We start from the raw sequence: 16,991 nt of genomic DNA on the forward strand, positions 1-16,991 counted from the left end.
ACACTCATGCCCGAGGGAGGACTCGAACCTTCGGCGGGAGGGGCCGCGTGGTTCGTGACATGGCGCCTCATACCGCGCGGCTACTCCGCGTGGCCTAATTTATTAGCACAGTTCCTGTATTTTCGTCAGTGTCTACAGTAGAGTTCCGCAGCATGTGCTAATAGTCCGTTTATTTGGGTGGTTTAGTTTTCCACGGTCTTTAGTACGGATAGGAACTGTGATTTTTGTGTGCGGGTGCGAGCCGAGTTGGTAACACTTCGCACTCAGCTCCTGACTGTGATGGCTTTGGTTACACAGCTTGAGGCTGCAGTGGATGGGCACCACCGTTGTGGGCCGGTCGTGGGGATCCATCAGACGTCCAGCACGTCCGAGTCCTCCGATCGGTCCTCACTGAGGTTGACCCCTTACTGTGGTCGAGTGGGAGGTGGCCCTGGGGCGTAGCAGGCGGCGAAAGACTTCCTCGGGGGCCGCACGTAAGGCTTGCCCGGTTAGTCTGACAGACAGCTTCCAGGTACTCTCTGTGGCTGACACTGACGCTGAGCCAGACGCCGTCGCCTATGCTGTTTCAGAGGAAATCTCTCAGCGTGCAAGATCCGGACAATCACAGAGGGTGGTATTATTGATAGTTGGGAGCTCCAACGGTGGGCGCATTATAAGGCCCCTTAGCGACATGGCCGCCAAGAATGGGAAGGAAGCCAATGTGCACTCTCTGTGCAAGTCTTCTGGTCCAGACTGTATACCAATTAGGTTTCCTTCAGAGTATGCTGATGCATTAGCTCCATACTTGACAATCATATACAACCGTTTTTTTGGAACATATATAGTGTTCGAACGTTGTGAATCACCTCGAAGGAAACGGTCTATTGACACACAGTCAACATGGATTTAGAAAACAGGCTTTTGACACTGTACCACACAAGCGGCTTGTGGTGAAACTGTGTGCTTATGGAATATCGTCTCAGTTATGTGAATGGATTCGCGATTTCCTGTCAGAGAGGTCACAGTTCGCAGTAATTGACGGAATGTCATCGAGTAAAAAAGAAGTGATTTCTGGCGTTCCCCAAGGTAGTGTTATAGGCCCTTTGCTGTTTCTTATCTCTATAAACGATTTGGGAGACTATCTGAGCAGCCGTCTTAGGTTGTTTGCGGATGACGCTGTCGTTTATAGACTAATAAAATCATCAGAAGATCCAAAAAATTGCAAGACGATTTAGAAAATATATCTGTATGGTGCGAAAATTGGCAATTTGCCATAAATAACGAGTAGTTTGAGGTCATCCACATGAGTGCTAAAAGGAATCCTTTAAACTTCGGTTACACGATAAATAAATCAAATCTAAATGCAGTAAATGCAACTAAATAATGAGGAATTACAATTACGAACAACTTAAATTGGAAGGAGGACATAAAAAAATGTTGTGGGGAAGGCTAACCAATGACAGCTTTTATTGGCAGGACACCTAGAAAATGTAACAGGTCTACTAAGGAGACTGCCTACACTACGCTTGTCTGTCCTCCATTTCGAATGCTGCTGCGTGGTGTGGCATCCTTAATAGATAGAATTGGCGGATTACATAGAAAAAGCTAAAAGAAGGGAAGCACGTTTTGTATTATTGCGAAATAGGGAAGAGAGTGTTATTGAAATGATACAGGATTTAGGGTGGACATCATTAAAAGAAAAGCGTTTTTCGGTGCGGCGGAATTTTCTCACGGAATTCAAATCACCAATTTTATCCTCAGAATGCGAAAATATTTTGTTGATACCGATCTACGGAGGGAGAAACGATCACCATGATAAAATAAGGGAAATCAGAGCTCGTACGGAAAGATATAGGCATTCGTTCTTTCCGCGCGCTACACGAGATTGGAATAATAGAGAATTGTGAAGGTGGTTCGATGAACCTTCTGCCAGGCACTTTAATGTGAATTGCAGAGTATCCATGTACACGTAGCTGTAGATTGTCCGTACATCGCTTTTTCACTAAACCTGGTATTTCCACTAGAAATTGGAGGCTTTACATTACTCCTGGCGTTACACCGTGCTGGAATCTTATATTTGTACCAGGGAAGATGTGTGGAATATATCGGAAACACTGCTAAAGCTTTTTTTTGGTGAAACTTCTAGATGCCTGTTGAATTCCTGTAGTGTGAAGGTTTTATGCACGAGAACATAGTTTTTCACAAATGTCACCAGCTCTAAGAAATACAAAATTTGAATAACATAGTTTACAAAGTGGTGTTCTTTGTATACCGGGTTTACGTTCGTGAAGCATAACTGTATATGGTTTACAAAACAGGTGAATACATCTAGAGAATGCTAAATCGGTAGAACCTGGTGTTGTTAATTCAGTTCCAACATTATTGCATAGTAACACCGGTATTCTTGCTGTTTTTTTATAATTTCTTTTTAATTTTTTTACCTGATAGCTTTGAGAGATGGTTTGGCTACTGACTAACAGCGTCGCTACAGTGAGATCATCAGATTAGGCATTTAGTTTTCACCTTACATTTGGCCTTGGATGGGCTGCCCGCAACTTCAGTACAGTAGAGTTCACATAGCTTAGCAGGCATGGGGCACGTAACACCCAGAAAGAGACAGAAAATACAAGGCGTTCCATTTACGACGCGAGCACAGTTTCTCACGCAGCGCAGGAGCCGGTACCAGGGAGCCAGCGGCACGCTCCGAGAGCCGCATTATCTCTGACCCGCTCCTCGACCTGCTGCAGGACTTACGAACGTCCTTGGAAACAAGTGCTACACAATTGATGTGCCATTTAGCTAAAGCCCTATTACAAGTCACGAATAAGACGTAAATAAATTAAAAAAGAGTTCAAATGGCTCTAAGCACTATGGGACTTAACATCTGAAGTCATCAGTCCCCTAGACTTAGAACTACTTAATCTTAACTAACCTAAGTACATCACACACATCCATGCCCGAGGCAGGATTCGAGCCTGCGACCGCAGCAGCAGCGCGGTTCCGGACTGAAGCGCCTAGAACCGCTCGGCCACCGCGGCCGGCAAATAAATTTAATACTGTAAGGGTGGCCACTAGGCTTTACTACCTAGAAAGGAAAGTATTACCAGATTGACTGACAATTGTGTAGTTAGGGAGCGTGGGATAAGCACGAGAGTGCTCCTGCTGTCATACGAAGTCGCACCCCAGACCACAACTGCAGGTGTAGGTCCAGTGTGTCTAGCAGGCAGACAGGTTGGGTGCAGGTCCTCAACTGGCCTCCTTCTAAGCAATACACGGATACCATTTGCACCGAGGCAGAACCGGCTTTCACCAGAAAATGCAACAAATCTCCACCCTGCCCTCCAATGAGCTCTCCCTAGACACCACAGAGGTCGCAGTTGGCGGTAGATTGGGGTCAGTAGAATGCACGCTACAAGGTTTCTGGCTCGGAACTGTCCTTGAAGTAACCGATTTTTAGCAAGGCGGCCTCGACTGGTATCCACTCAATTCTGTATACCATTAGAAAGTACGCATGACAGTGCTCCTCGTATAACTTATAGCTTATTGCGCATAAATTATCAATGAGATTTCCTCTGTTATAGAAAAATTGTAACAGATAACTCACAAATCGATGTATTACAGCAAAATCGTAGTGTACATTGCCAGTGGATGTAAGTTACTAGATTCAAATTTGGATTTTAACACCAGAAGCTAACAGTGTATACGTAACATAACTTGATACGGGCGTCAGTTACTGGAACTTATAACTGTATACTACACCAGAGGCTGATAGTTTATGTGTCCTAATCTGGCAATGGGTGTCAGTTATCGGTTGTAAAATATTACCCCACCAAAAAAATGGTAACGATTTGTTCTACAGATTACCTTTGTTACACGAAATTATAACTAATAGCCCCATACATTACTGTTGTTACACATTGCTGCAAAATAAAATTCTACATGCATTTAGCAAGGAGGGAGAGGGACCGCATGTGTACGACAGAAAAGAGGCTGACTAAGCGTTTTGCGTGTTGGAACACTTGAACAAGTCCTGCTGGCGCTGGAAAATCTCAACTGGCTGAATATCGTTTGTTTGTTTCTTTTGGCCTCTAGAGTTTGTAGTCTGTTTAGCCATCAAGATCACTTGTTTGCGTAGAATACATGATTGTACAGAGAAAATACATACATGCATATTTACAGAATTGGAAGCGCAGGCTATCAATTTTTTTCTACAGTAAATATTTAACAAATAGTATGGTAAGTAATCCAGACATAGTTATGTTAGCAATTCACGCTAATCGCTTTGTCTTGTTGGAACAAGTCGCAACATGTGGGAACAGTTCTCAGCTGGCTCAGTCAGTCATGCAAGGGGCAATCTATGACAATTACATGTAGCAGTGGTAATGTATGAGACAATTTATTACAATTCTGTTTGATGCTTGGGATACCATTTGTGATCCAGTCGCTGACACTCACTGTCGGGGTATGCTACATACACTGTCAGCCTATGTTAGTAGAAAACGGTTGTAAATTTTTATGGACGGCAATCAGACCGGCACGGCGGCGGCCATATTGTCGCGTCTGCCTAGGAACGTGTGGATACGTATTTGCTTTCCTGTCATGTGTAACTCCTGCAGAATCGGTACGATTGCCCTCTTCTGTGACTGAATGGTGCTGAAATTTGTTGCGAACATCTGGATCTACTTGCATTTTCAGGAGCCCTTGCATACGATTACACTGGATCGTTGCGAACTAAATTCGATACTTGCACTTGTGTTTGGGGAGAATGATGTGTTCAAAAGGTTTGAGTGACGATCACATTAGAGAAATACTGCTAAATGAAGACTCAGCTGCAAAAACTAGTAGTGATTTCGAAGAACACGAAGACTGCAAGGTATTACCAAGAGAAGGTGAAGATTGATCGAGTGACGTTGAAATTATTCACGGAGGGGACCTTCGCAGCCGAGAAAGATGGAAAACTTCCGGAAAAGTGAGTACAGATAGCTGACACAAGACGTATCTACACTTCAGAATTGCGCTTTTCCTAACGAAGTGAATCCTTATTATGGACTAAGAGAGGAACCTAGTGAAAGTGAATATTTTGAGCTTCTACTGGGCAGGCAATTGGTGGTGTATGTTGCCAGTGAAACTAACACTTTTATAAACTAGTGAATGAACGATGTCAAGGACCTTCCAGAGGAATCCAGTGGACAGTTACAAGTGCAGACGAGAGGTATCAGTTTTTAGCAGTCTGCATACTGGTGGCTAGACCCACTGGCTGAAACCCCATTTTTCGAAAGTAATGTTATAGGTACAGACTTCTGATACGTCTTACAATGTTACATTTTATTGATGTAGGCGTTTTGGGAGACTCTGAGAAGGCGAATAGGCTTTGTAAAATATATTGTGAATTTGTTGACAGTGAAATTCAATTCAAATCTAAATCCAGTCAGAGATTTCTGCATTGCCAAGTCTGTAATTCTGGGAAAAGTAGACTTGATTTCATATAATATATACCAATCAAAGGGCACAGATTTGGAATGAAATTGTTTATATTGTGTAATCTTGAAACTAGATTCATTTTAGACGTTATAATGATAATGTATACAGGAAGAGGAACAGAACTGAAGATACTTGTGACCTGGCGCTGTTATAACTTCTCTGTTGAAACCTTACCTCAACAAAAAGTTACGTTTCCATGTATTACTAATTAAGCAATCAAATACAATAAAATGAGTTGATAACAAAATTGCAATTCATTAGTTTTTTTTATTTCAAAAGCCGATGTATCTCAACAATCCCGAAGTACCTCAGTCCGGAGAGCCATGTGTATAAAATCTTAGACTTCAAAGGGTTAAGATCCTGTAGATAATATCTACTGTGAGGTTATGGTGCATATACATTGTCAGCATATCGTATTGGAATACTATTTGAGATACCCAATGATGATGTATGGGGCGATTTGTTACAATAATGCTGTAACATGCAGTTTGATGGAATGATCTGCAACAATGTTGATGTTTGGGGCAAAGCGTCATGCAGTCTCCACCATGCAATAGCGTAAGTTAGCTGTATCAATGGAACACGAAACATGTAAAAACATTTTGTACTTAAATATGAAGTTAATTGTCTAGCAGGGTGTCCCTATAATATTTGGATGTCTTGGAAACATAGGTGAAATTGTTCGTTGACCTTATTTCTTACCTATACTAACCTGTATTACTAATGGCCAGTATGTAATTTCATCGAAGTTTCGTGTAGTTTCCGCTGTGTGACAGTATACATTATCATTATCAGAAGAAGAAGAGAAACATTTTGTATAATGAAGTTAATACATAGCGTGGGGGTCACCATAATGTTTGGCTAGCTTCGATATCTGTGGTATAGAAACTGAGGCGAGTTTTTGACGAATAACATGCGCAATTGAGATGTGGAAATAACGCTGTTTACTTTAGTACAAAGCTCGAATTTTTCTCCTTGTGTGGAATCTTGCCCATCTTTGTCTTTGATCATTTTACAATTTCCATTTCATGTTTGGAGCATCACAAACTATCGTTTTGTGTTATGAAATACGTAGTTCAAGTGATGTAATGGATTAAACATTTCACCAAATTTCATAGTAATTTTTTTAGTACAATTTGTTGTGTTGAAGTGTCGCAAAAATGTAACATAAATGGATAAACATGGTGCTATAGGAATGTCCAATACCAAAAGGTACTAAAAATTTGTATCAGCCAGTCAGTAACAAAGATTATATTTTTCTAGTGTATAACAGCATGCATTTTCTTATTCCTTTCTAAAATGGTGCTTGGTGCGGTGAAACATCACCGAAAAACTTTAAAAATGCCAATTGGACAAAGTGTGATCTATGTACCACATAGACCCAAGTAGGCCTTAGATCGTAATGCCAATAACATTATCTGTTTTTACCAATATTACAGGCAATGATATAGTGTTATGGCACTTAGTTTGGTAGCAATCATGTTTCAGTTGTCAAATGTAACTTATGTTTTAATTGCACTCTTCCATTGGCTAACAGTGATAGAACAGTAATTCAGACTTCCTATTCACCGCTTGCCTGTTCAGAAACATTTTAAGCAACGTGTGTTTCGTACCGTTACACATTTGATCAGGTTCGTTTTTGTGCAGATTCTCAGTTAGGTCTAAAATAATGTGTCAGCTGTCCACTTAGCACATTATTTTTAGCGACATATGTTTTGTACTCCAATAGAACAATTTATTCATGGAAATTGCATATAATTTGAGATTTCACATCATGTTTTAGTCATGAATTTTGACACATATTTTAGACATGGAATTAACATTGTGACCCTTGGCATAACCATTGGAGTGTGTGTGTGTGTGTGTGTGTGTGTGTGTGTGTGTGTGTGTGGTGTGTGCGCGCGTCTGTGTGAATGCGAATGCATGCTTATACATTTTGATAAATAATACAGACCGTTTGGAAGTGGAAGTAATTAACTTGGGGGCCCCAGTGTGTCTTAAAGTAAGTGTGGTACAGAGATCCAGATAAGTTCATTGACAAGTGCTGCCTTGCATGCAAGTTAGATTACAAGTTATACAAATATTATCAGTATCTTTACATATTTTTATAAATGATCAAATATATTTTGACATGGCACGAAATTCAGATCGTTCAGATACTTTTGAACATGTTGAAAAATTCAGATTGTTCAGATACTGTTGAACATGGTACAAAATTCAGCTAGTTAGATGGCTATTTACTCAAAACGCAGATTGTTCAGGTAATTTTTAACTCGAAGAATAGTTGACGTTGGAATTCTGAAAACCATTATCAGTTACATAAAGAGCCTTTGAATGTTGTTGAAACAGAACTGTTGTGCGCTTTTAGAAATGAAATGTTGGACATCTTTTTCTAGTAAACCATAACTTTTGATATATATGTGAATAATATACAGCAACACTTTGGAACAAAACTATGAATTAAAAAATAGACCAGCAGTTATTTAATGCATTACAATGCAAGAGCGTATAACACGAATGTACCTGCTGGCGTAATACGAGATGCTTTTGATGATAGCAACTGACCTAAGAGCATTTTTTGTGAGCTTGGTACACGCAATCACGCTCCATCAGAAAAAACAGCATGTTAAGAGCAACGTTTCCATCATGGATGGATTTCAACAGTGTGTTGTATTAATGACGTCTAGCGACAGCATCTGTCTTGATCAGACTATGTGCTACCGTTACCTTGTAAGGTTTTAGTTCGAGTTTGTCTACAGATCTTTTAACAGACGATACTGATTCACTAGTCTGAATTGCCAAATGGTTCAACAATTGACGCCACCTGCAAATGGACACAGCGTGTGCTGCGATCAGAACCTGTCAACCGTGCATTGATTTTTATGTGCAACACTTGAGCAGTGCTTCCTACGTGAACACCGTGCATTTGATGGCAGCGCCAGATTGCTCTGTCTTTGTCGCAGGTGACGCGTCTGGGTCACCATCTACTTGGAGGACAGAGTCTACTAGCAACACTCTCTCAACAGCATTTACTTACACGAAATGCTTACGTTATCGCTTGCTCATGTACACCATGTGTCGAAAATTATCTGGACATCTATTAATGGATGTTAAGATGGCGTGTGTGCTATTTTCACCAATTTGCTTGAACTGCGAATGGCAGCCCATTCTTCCTCAATATCCAAGGCCAGAGTAGGAGCGATGTTGGACAGTGGAGTCTGAAACGACGTCGATGTTCTAATTTTTCCCAAAGATGTTCCTGTTGGTTCAAGTACGGGCTCTGGACAGGTCATTCTGTTTCAGGAATGTTATTATCCTCAAACCATTGCCTCACGGGTGATGCTTTATGACAGGGTGCATTATCATGCCAATATAATCAACATCTCCGAACTGTTGTCCTCCTGCATGCAGGCATAATGCTCTAAAATATTTCACTGTTCTTACACATTAAGCGGTTTCTTAAGCGCTCCAAATAGTTTCACTGTTCAGTTGCATCGCCAACTACAGCACTGCTTAGCATTGACTACAAACGGTTCAAATGGTTATGAGCACTATACGACCTAACATCGGAGGCCATCAGTCCCCTAGAACTTAGAACTACTTAAACCTAGCTAACCTAAGGACAGCACACACATCCATGCCCGAGGCAGGATTCGAACCTGCGACCGTAGCGGTAGCGCGGTTCCAGACTGAAGCGCCTAGAACCGCGCGGCCACAGCGGCCGGCTCATTGGCTACTGAAATATGTGGCCTATGAGGAGCTGTTTGATGACTGTATGCAATTCCTTTTAGGTTTCCTAAGGCCAGTTATTGTGCTAGATGGACTGCTGGTAGCACTTTGATACTCACGAGTGATTCCTTACGCTAATTTCATTTGAATTTTTGCAGCAACCTTTCATAATACTCGGCGGTTCCTGCCCGTCAGTACATTAGGTCCGTCTGGTCTGTCTTAGCTCTGGATGTTCCTTCCCTTTCCCATTCCGCAATCATGTCACGAAGAGACGACTTGGCCAGCTTTGGGGGTGTTGAAATGACTTCGATGGGTTTGTTCCTCAGATGACAGCCATCGAATAGTCCACACTCGAAGTCGACATGCTCAGCTGACTGACCCATTCTGCTGTCGTCACTTTTCTACTGACAACACAATACTCCCCGTATTCTCCCCATAATCTACACTACTGGAAATTAAAATCACAACACCACGAAGATGCCGTGCTACAGACGCGAAATTTAACCGACAGCAACAAGATGTTGTGATACGCAAATGATTAGCTTTTCAGAGCATTCACACAAGGTTGGCTCCGGTGGCGACACCTACAGCGTGCTGACATGAGGAAAGTATCCAACCGATGTTTCATACACAAACAGCAGTTGACCGGCCTTGCGTGGTGAAACGTTGTTGTGATGCGTCGTGTAAGAAGGAGAAATGCGGACCATCACGTTTCCGACTTTGATAGAGGTCGGATTGTAGCTTATCGCGATTGCGGTTTATTGTATCGCGACATTGCTGCTAGCGTTGGTCGAGATCCAATGACTGTTAGCAGAATATGGAATCGGTGGCTTCAGGAGGGTAATACGGAACGCCGTGCTGGATCCCAACGGCCTCGTATAACTAACAGTCGAGATGACAGGCATCTTATCCGCATGGCTGTAACTGATCGTGCAGCCACGTCTTGATCCCTCAGTCAAAGATGGGGGCGTTTGCAAGACAACAACCATTTGCACGAACAGTTGGACGACGTTTGCAGCAGCATGGACTATCAGCTCGGAGACCATGGTTGCGGTTACCCATGACGCTGCATCACAGACAGGAGCGCCTGCGATGGTGTACTCAACGACGAACCTGGGTGCACGAATGGCAAAACGCCTTTTTTCGGATGAACCCAGGTTCTGTTTACAGCATCGTGATGGTCGCATCCGTGTTTGGCGACATCGCGGTGAAGGCACATTGGAAGCGTGTATTCGTCATCGCCATACTGGCGTTTCACCCTTCGTGATGATATGGGGTGCCATTGGTTACACGTCTGGGTCACCTCTTCGGTCATAACGAATAGACCCTTATATTGTTACCTTCTGCCCATCTCCACAAATATCACAGTCTCTAGCTCTGGATTCAGTTGGTCATTTGGATCGATAGTGTTAATAGTGAAGCACTCGATTCGATGATTATTACAGTGCAGTGACATCAATGTATTAAATGTTGGAGCACTTCTTGAGAACACGCTACTTTCCCTTTCTGAGATGACAAAATGCAAGTAACCACGACCTGCCTATGACATCGCTAATAGGGCGACTGAAGGTCTTTCAACATAAGTACATCTCGGGTGCTTATCGCACTAGCATCATCATCACTACCGGGTGAGTGGGCTATAAGGTGCCTCTGCTCCTGATCATCACAGCAGGCACTTCTGGATGCCAGAGCCTACATGTCTGGTGGAGTCAGAATCAGACAACTGGACGATTTCCGACACTGTGGCACGTCCCAATGGGTCATCACAGGTAATCGTCATCTTCTAGAGCGGACTTCAGTGCGCTCTAACAGCAACGGGGCACACTCTCACGCTACGACTTCGCCCACAGACTGGCAGAAAGCAGCCCACAAGACTTCAACGAAATTGCTTAGGTAGCGATTCTGTCAACTCTCTCAGCCTAGGTGTTAGTGGTCTCCACCAAGACGATGGCATGAGGCAGCAGCTGAAGCTGACAAAAAGACACTGAACTGTAAATCGTAATCAATAAATGCTAACTTGATAGTCATGTTTTATTGGCGCTGAAAGATGCTCTATGGGTCCATAACACCATCCTGACGACCTAGAGGATCATATATAAAGGCACAGGAAAAAATTTAGAACAGAATAAAAGTAACCACTAAGTACGCCATGAAAACGCTGAAATATTCTTGTGTTTGTATATAAAAAAAAAGAAAAAACAAAACAGTTGATTGCATAACAGGTATACCTGAAGCCAGTAATTTTATTTACAAATACAGCTACAGTAAGAACTCCGAAACCAAGCGCTGAATATATTCACATTGCTTGTGACATACAGAGCGATATTTTGATCCGTTTAGAATCTCAAATAATACATAGATAATGCTGAATGAAACTGAAGTCATGCACAATCTTTTACATAAATTAATAGATACATGACTATCGCTACTTTTAGGTCACACATATATGACAAGTCAGAAGAACGTTAAAGGAATTAATCCATACATAAAACGATTTTATTTTAAAAGTTTCGTCAGAGGCGCATTGTCTGAACGAAGCACATTGATTAGAAAACGCTGAAACTTTTCACTCGTGAATCAACCGAAAAATGATGGTAATAATGGAATCCATTACTCCCCCTTGTCTTGTCCAAGCAGCTCTAACTGGCGAATGAATTCGAGGGAATGTGCTATACTTTTACTTCTATGTGAACTTAGCACGTGCCTCTTCCGTAAACGGTACGCGATTGCCTATTCCAGGCACAGGTGGCTTCCAAAGGTCATTCATATAAACGAGAACGGTTTTTTAATTTTCAAGTAAACTATTGATGCAAAAAGAAACGCAAGAACGTGCTCGTTGCTCAAAGTTTTTGCAGGAAGTGTTTCTGCACGTGTCGAGACGCTATCCTGTGTATGTTGATAAGAACGGCCTCAAAATCTTATCAAATATCTTATTTTCTTTCGATATTCGCTTGAAAACTTTTATGTAGTTTTCAACATTAAGAGTAGAAGGTTCATTTCGTCTGTCCTAGGAGGCTCTTTCGCGTCGCCCAAGTCAAGCTCACGATGACATCCTGAATCCACGCACTCTTTGGCGATATGTGGCGGGCGAGAGTAATTACGCAATCTATTGATGAGCATATTTAATGTTAAGCGTTTTTGGAGGATCCTTATACATTTTATGCACTAGCATACTATCTAACCAGTTAAATATGGGTCGACGACAGCCTCTCTTTGGCCCCCAGGATAGTGCTAAACTTCTCACTACCCCATAATCAATAATTAATGCTCTATACTAGCCAAACTACTTTCAGAAGGATTCTAGGATTTGACCACTGGACTGAAATACACTATCTCATCAAAAGTATTTGGACATCAGTGTGCAACGCTCTAACTGATTGCCGGCCGAAGTGGCCGTGCGGTTAAAGGCGCTGCAGTCTGGAACCGCAAGACCGCTACGGTCGCAGGTTCGAATCCTGCCTCGGGCATGGATGTTTGTGATGTCCTTAGGTTAGTTAGGTTTAACTAGTTCTAAGTTCTAGGGGACTAATAACCTCAGCAGTTGAGTCCCATAGTGCTCAGAGCCATTTGAACCATTTTTTTCTGATTGACCATTAGAAGACAGAAAAGGTAGACTCGCAAGTGTAAAAGGAGGCGGCGGGGGCTGCTGTGCTGTCGGTAGGGAAGCAATAACATCAGACTGGGTTGCTCAGGTAGCACAGTGATACTGAGCGTGGGCTAGTCATTGGATGTCACCTAAGTAGCATTTCCATCAGGGACATTTCAGTGGTTTTAAAGCTGCCTAATGTTAATGTGATTATGATGCGGAAACAGGAAAGAACAAATGGAGCTAAATCAACACCAGGGCGACTTCATGTGTAAGTATTAACGGACAAGGACGTTCGGGCAATACGACGGGTCGTTGTTAAAAACCACATGAAATCAGTGGAAGGAATCACTTGTAAGATCCAAAATTCTACCACCAGTCCAGATAGCACAATCGCTGTGTGTCTGGAACTGAAAAGGGTGGGGTACAATTGTCGAGCAGCTACACATTTCTTTAGTCAGTGCAAAGCGACACTAGAATTGTTGTAAAGACTGACGCCTCTGGACAGTGGGTTACTGAAAACGAGAAATTTGGTGTGATGAGGCGCGCTGTACACTGTGGGAATCCGAAGAAAGGGTTTCAATGTAGCGTCTGCCCGGAGAACGATACCTGTCATTATGTGTAGTGAAAACAGTGAAGTATGGGGGCGATTGTGTAACGGTATGGAGGTATGTTTCGTGGTGAGTGTGTGGTCATCCTATTGCACTTAAGAAAACACTATGAGCACTGTATAATGTTCACAGCAGAGCAACGGTCCAAATGTGGTGACTGCTTTTATAAGAATGACTGTGCACCTTGTCGTAAAGCAGCGTTTGTATGCCAATATTTTGTGGACAACATCGTTCCCCAAATGGACATGCTTGACAAGAATCCCTTTCAGAAGCCAGCTCAACGTCTTTGGGTTGAGTTAGTACGTCGACTACGCTCCTGACAGTAGGGACTTACATCACTTCTCTCCAGTTCACTTCTTCAGACATTGAGACGCGTTACTGAAAGTATCTCCAGCAGAGTTTGAGCCGTTACAAAGCGAAGAGTGGACAGCTCATATTACTGTCATCTACTAGGCGCATAGACACTTTTCATCAGGTAGTCCATCGCTAACAGCTCATATACCACTTTATTTTGGCTCTAAACGGCTCGACGATAATATTCACAAAACCTTAGTAGGAATACAGTTCAAATTCAAAAGGTTACAACACTATCAAAAACACGACATTCAAATTTCCACAGAAAAAAAATAGAATTCATTTGCGTTAACTAAAACTTTCCGGGTTGTATTTGTTTCGAGAACCTTTTCTCGAGATAATTAACGGCTCCATCTCTGAAACAAGGTACCTCTTCGTTCACAGGAAGACAACAATGGCCTAGAAAATCGGAGAAGACTTAACAGAATTCCACGGCTGCACGCAGTAACTCACTTTCGTGTCTTTTTGAAAAGTAATTTCGTTGATCACAGAGGATCACTAACTCCTGACTTCAGTTGAGTACATCAAAACAGCGACTCTGCCCAACATGGATAACGAGTTGCTGGTTCAATCACCTGCAAGTCGACTCCTCTATATCTCATCCAGATAATTCCAAGAAATTATTTAGCTATTTCAGCTAGTCACCCTTAGGAATAGAATTCCATTGGCATTTTTTGGCCCTCTTTACTGAAATTTCTCTAGAAGGTGCTACTTCCTGGCAGTTTACTTCCATTAGGTGTTGGAAAAAGCCAACCATCATGGGACACTTACAGCACCCATTCAGAGCCTGACTGGTCGGACGACCCACTCACTAACCATAGCCACAAACTGTATGATTGTGTGTGGATGCCGGCGATCACTTCATGCACGCTAGCTGGCTGTACTGACGCGGTGTAGGCTGGCTGGTAGCAGTCAGTATAAACGCATTCGTTCACATTCTGACTGATTCATTGACCCACTCAACAGCCACAGTAACGACTTGTTTGGCGTTATGTGGAGACCGGCGACTATCTGGCTGTACTGATGAGGTGTTGTTTGGCTTGTAACAGCCAGCACAATACATAAAGGCTCACCAGTACAAAAAAATGGTTCAAATGAGCACTATGGGACGTAACGTCTATGGTCATCAGTCCCCTAGAACTTAGAACTACTTAAACCTAACTAACCTAAGGACATCACACACGTCCATGCCCGAGGCAGGATTCGAACCTGCGACCGAAGCAGTCGCGCGGCTCCGGACTGAGCGCCTAGAACCGCTAGACCACCGCGGCCGGCCTCACCAGTACAGCCGACAGACCTGGCCATAAGCCCATCAAAGCTACACAGGCTAGCAGGTCGGGCCTGACCTGACCTGCTTGGGAAGTGGGTCGGCGGATCAGTCCGCGTGTGTATCGGGACCATAAGAGGTAGAGGATCGCTGGTGGAACTGAAACACCTGAACTGTGAACCGCGTTGTGAGCTCATCGCCCATATACAAGTGAATAGGTCAACAGACCAGTCAACCCATGAATGAGGGGACATTCACTCACCCTTAAGACAGCTTAGTAACCTAAGACCATAGCTCAGTTACAGCTCGTCAAATTAAACACTTTTCAGCCGTCTAGTTTCCAAACTTGTTTTATTTGGCTACCAGTTTCAGCATTTTTCTACGCCATCTTCAGGTCCTTGACCAACCTGTAGGAAGATTCTACCTCGATTCTGATCAAAACAAGGGCCAGCAATAGTGGTTCAAATGGCTCTGAGCACTATGGGACTTAACTTCTGAGGTCATCAGTCCCCTAGAACTTAGAACTACTTAAACCTAACTAAGCTAAGGTCATCACACACATCCATGCCCGAGGCAGTACTCGAACCTGCGACCGTAACGGTCGAGCGGTTCCAGACTGTAGCGCCTAGAACAGCTCGGCCACTCCGGCCGGCCAGCAATACTGGTATTAGTAGAATTTTGCTGCAGCAATACGGTTTAAAAAAAAAAAAAAAAAAAAAAAATGAGGTGGTGTAGTAAAACGCCGAGACTGGTAGCCAAACAAAACAAGTTTGGAAACTAGACTGCTGGAAGATGTTTAATTTGACATCCTGTATCGAATAGCCGAGTCCCGCAACCATCTCTAAAAAGATTGACATGCAGATAATCCAGTTAAGGAAATTAGGGAAAGATTGGGCCCATATAGATAAAAATACACCTGCCCCTTCTAGCGAAATTGGCCCTGACATCCACAGCAACGAACTGGACGGACACACAGGAGCACAGGAGCGGTCAGGAAATGGTAAGTCGTAAGAGAGGTGTGCACCGTGCGCCGTGCCCCGCAGGTGGACCGGTACGTGGGCGTGTCGCGGCCGCTGTCGTACGGCCGCATCCTGACGCGGCGGCGCGTGCGCGCGCTGATCGCCGCCACGTGGCTGCTGGCGCTGGCCATCAGCGTGGCGCAGCCGCTGGGCTGGCGCGAGGGCGACGCCTCCGGCGGCGGCAGCGGCAGCGGCAGCGGCAGCGGCGAGTGCCACGTCAACAAGCAGCTGGGCTACGTCATCTTCTCGGCGGCCGGCTCCTTCTACCTGCCCGCGCTCGTCATCCTGGCGCTGTACGCGCTCGTGTACCGCGCCGCCTCCCGCCACGAGGCCTTCCTGCAGGCCGGCCAGCGCACCACCCGCTCCGCCGTGACGCTGCGCGTCCACCTGGGCGCGCCCGGCTCGCGCAGGGGCACCCTCGCCGCCCACGACGCCGCCGACGGCAAGGTAGGCCGGCTGCCCTCCTCACTGATCATTTTAAATATGAACATTTCTTGTAATACCGCAAAGCATCCACGGTTATTCTTCGAGCGTTCATTCACTGATATGGATTTTGAGTTCATTCACTGATGCTGATTGACATAATGGGGGTTGGTTACCCTGACTTCAGAGCTGGAGTAAGCTCCTGCAAAGGGATGATACCTTTTTTTTTCGGTACATACCCCATATGCTGCGTAATTATGCAGAACTAGCAAACCCGACAATGCTTCGCAATTTTGAAATATGTATGGAAAATGGATATAGCCCTACAACCTGCTCTCCTTCTACCACCTTTCTCTGTCCATCATCTCCTTCCCCTTTCTCACTCCATTTCCTCATTCATCACTCTTCGTCCATCTCCTCCTTCGCCTCTCTACGCCTAGAGAGCGTGTATACAGAGAGAGTGGCCATAGGTGAAGTTGCCCGTGATTGGTTGATTAGCTTTGGCAGAAAAATGACGCCAAACGTCTCTCGCGCTTCCTATG

The 16,991-nt window shown here is 43.9% G+C and overlaps 1 protein-coding gene across 1 annotated transcript in view; it reads left to right on the top strand.

Annotated features, from left to right (window-relative positions):
• Positions 1-16,596, top strand: part of LOC126470133 (alpha-1A adrenergic receptor-like) — an 80,015-nt gene extending 63,419 nt beyond the window's left edge. Inside the window, exon 5 of the mRNA XM_050097786.1 lies at positions 16,051-16,596. Coding sequence (XP_049953743.1) covers positions 16,051-16,596 — 546 coding nt within the window. The remainder of the gene's footprint in view (positions 1-16,050) is intronic.
• The last annotated feature ends 395 nt before the right edge of the window (positions 16,597-16,991 follow it).

The sequence above is a fragment of the Schistocerca serialis genome, chromosome 1 (assembly GCF_023864345.2).
Source record: "Schistocerca serialis cubense isolate TAMUIC-IGC-003099 chromosome 1, iqSchSeri2.2, whole genome shotgun sequence".
NCBI classification, from domain to species: Eukaryota; Metazoa; Arthropoda; class Insecta; order Orthoptera; family Acrididae; genus Schistocerca; species Schistocerca serialis.